This window comes from Phalaenopsis equestris, unplaced genomic scaffold (assembly GCF_001263595.1).
Source record: "Phalaenopsis equestris unplaced genomic scaffold, ASM126359v1 Scaffold001115, whole genome shotgun sequence".
In the NCBI taxonomy this organism is placed as follows: Eukaryota; Viridiplantae; Streptophyta; class Magnoliopsida; order Asparagales; family Orchidaceae; genus Phalaenopsis; species Phalaenopsis equestris.
In genome coordinates, this window is record NW_018165554.1 from 1457 (window position 1) to 3853 (window position 2397).

Genomic DNA, 2397 nt, shown 5'->3' on the forward strand with positions numbered 1-2397 from the left:
CAATAACACATGAATAACACACAATAACACATGAATAACACGGGGGAGAATATTCCCCGTGTTACTGCGCCGTTTTTTTTTTCTGCGTCGCGCGGGGTATCGTGGCGTGATTTCATTGGATACGCACGTTACTCTACGTGCGTAGTACTGATGTAAATTTTTTTCAAAATCTTCGGAGTTTGAGGTCTCAGATGAACGGTGTGTTTGATTCTCTTCTACTCTCTGACTACTATGTTTAAAAACTTCGGATGTCACTTTCTACGATCTCTTCGCTCGAGGATATTGATTCCTATTCTCTTTCATTCCATCTCCTCTCGTTAGAGAAATCCATCCAGTCATTATACCTTAGATTCTTAATCTTGCGGTTTCCTTTTGATAAACGATCATTTACTTGCATGATCTGGGGTTTTGGTTACAGATATTGAGGAGGTGGCCGCTAAGAAGTCAGTGGAAGAGCAGAGGCAGAAGACAGCAATTGAGGCATTGGAGAAGGATCTTTTCTCAGGTATCGCTCTTTCTGTCCTCGTCTCCCTTAGTTCTTCCGAGTGCTTGTGGAAATGGCAGTCTAAGCTTTATGCTTGTCATGGGCATCCGTTTTAGCTACAATGCTCTTCTGATATTTGAAAATATGTTAAGAATTTCTGATGAAAATATGCTAAGAATTTTGATGGGGCTTAACCGAGGACTAGAATATAGTTTGTTAATCTCCTAATTTCTACTATATTGTTATTTGAACCAAAATTGAATCTCTGCTGCGGTCTTCATTAAGTGAATCTTAAATGCAGCTTTGCAGTAGCGTGCGAATATGGATAGTTAAATAGCCAATTAGCTCATATTTTCTAAATCGGTCTCCGTGGCCTGAATCTGAATGCAAATTTAAAAACATTTTACTTGGCATATAAAATTTTAAGCAGTGCTGCAGTTATATATACTCTCCACTTTTTCAATTTCTTCCCCCATTTACTTCTTGAGTGTTACTATTTTATCCATTTTTATATGAAATAATAGCATTCCACCATTGATCTATGCTTTAAATAATTCATTACCAATAATGAGAAACCGCCGTACCTTCTAATTAACAGTTAAATGTACTGGAAGGAAAGCTGTTTAGATTAAATAAACTATGCTTGATTCCCGTGGTCACCGATGCATTTGTAGCTTCTGGCAATCGGTTAAGCTTGCTGTGGAAATTATCATATCTTGACGAGTGACAGGAATCTATGCTACTGCTTCTCTCAGTTGCATCAGAAACTACACGTATAAGTACCGAGTCTGAGGACCTAGAGAAAGAAAAAGCTCAGATTTGCCAACAGATTTTTGAGAAACAGAAGAAGATATCCTCCTTCGAAAACGAAACATCTACCCTTTCACAGGTCATAATGTCTTCATCGAACTGAGATTGTATGTAATATATTACTTTGACTTTCTCAGTCAAAATTGATAGCAGCAATTGTATGCAGTGAATTGCGGCAGCTTGTTATTCATTATGTTTTTTCTTAGATTTGAAAATATACTATTCAACGTGCATTCAGGAATGCATTTATATGCATTGTTTGTTTCTGCACGTTGAAAGACATCTATCTGCTGTTTAGAGACATTGTTTGTTTCTGCACGTTGAAAGACATCTATCTACTGTTTTGTTGAGAGGGTTCTATTAGTCATGCTAAAAAGAGGCAACTAGCTTTTCTTTTTTGTTGCTCTTTCTTTTTGTTGGAATTCTTCTATATCTTCAGATTCTCCTATTTTGGTCTATCGCAATACATTGCTTGATCTTTATGATCATCATTTGGTTGGTGGCCTTTCAGTAGAACAACTTCAAGCTTACAAACCCTACATTAGTTATAATATTTGTTTGCATATTATTGCGTGGGTTAACTCCAATATCATTTTATCGCTTCCTTTGTGCAGAGAGCGGGTGTTCCTTAGAAAACCTGCTATTTGGTCTGTAACCAGGGGTGTTCATGGGCTGTTAGCTGCTGTTCTGAACCGATTACTGCTGCCAATTGTGGCAGTATTCGGTTCCAGGCGGAAGAGAACCGAGTATTTGGTTCCACTATAATTCCTATAATTAGTGGTCATGTATTTGTGAATATCTTCATGCAAATCAAGTAAATGACTAATGTGGTATGAGTTAAGAAAACAATGCTAAAATATCAACATGAGAGGATGCTATAACTAATTCATATAGGATAGATGATACAAAAATTTTCAAAAAAATACAAAACATACAAGTATGATTGATATGAATGAATTATATCTTTTCTATATATTTAATTAGTGTGTTTATCATTTTTGAGATATTGTTAGGATAATTAAACACTCAATCATACAATGAAATAGCTAAATACACACATTAAGTTATTTTCTGAACTTCTTTATTGTCTTCTTAAATATCTG

At 35.8% G+C, this 2397-nt stretch overlaps 1 protein-coding gene across 1 annotated transcript in view; it reads left to right on the forward strand.

Moving 5' to 3' along the window:
* LOC110033218 (intracellular protein transport protein USO1) overlaps positions 1 to 2397 on the forward strand; it is a gene marked incomplete in the record, with an annotated part of 3892 nt that overhangs the window by 1006 nt on the left and 489 nt on the right. Inside the window, 1 exon segment of the mRNA XM_020737127.1 lies at positions 1240 to 1373. Coding sequence (XP_020592786.1) covers positions 1240 to 1373 — 134 coding nt within the window.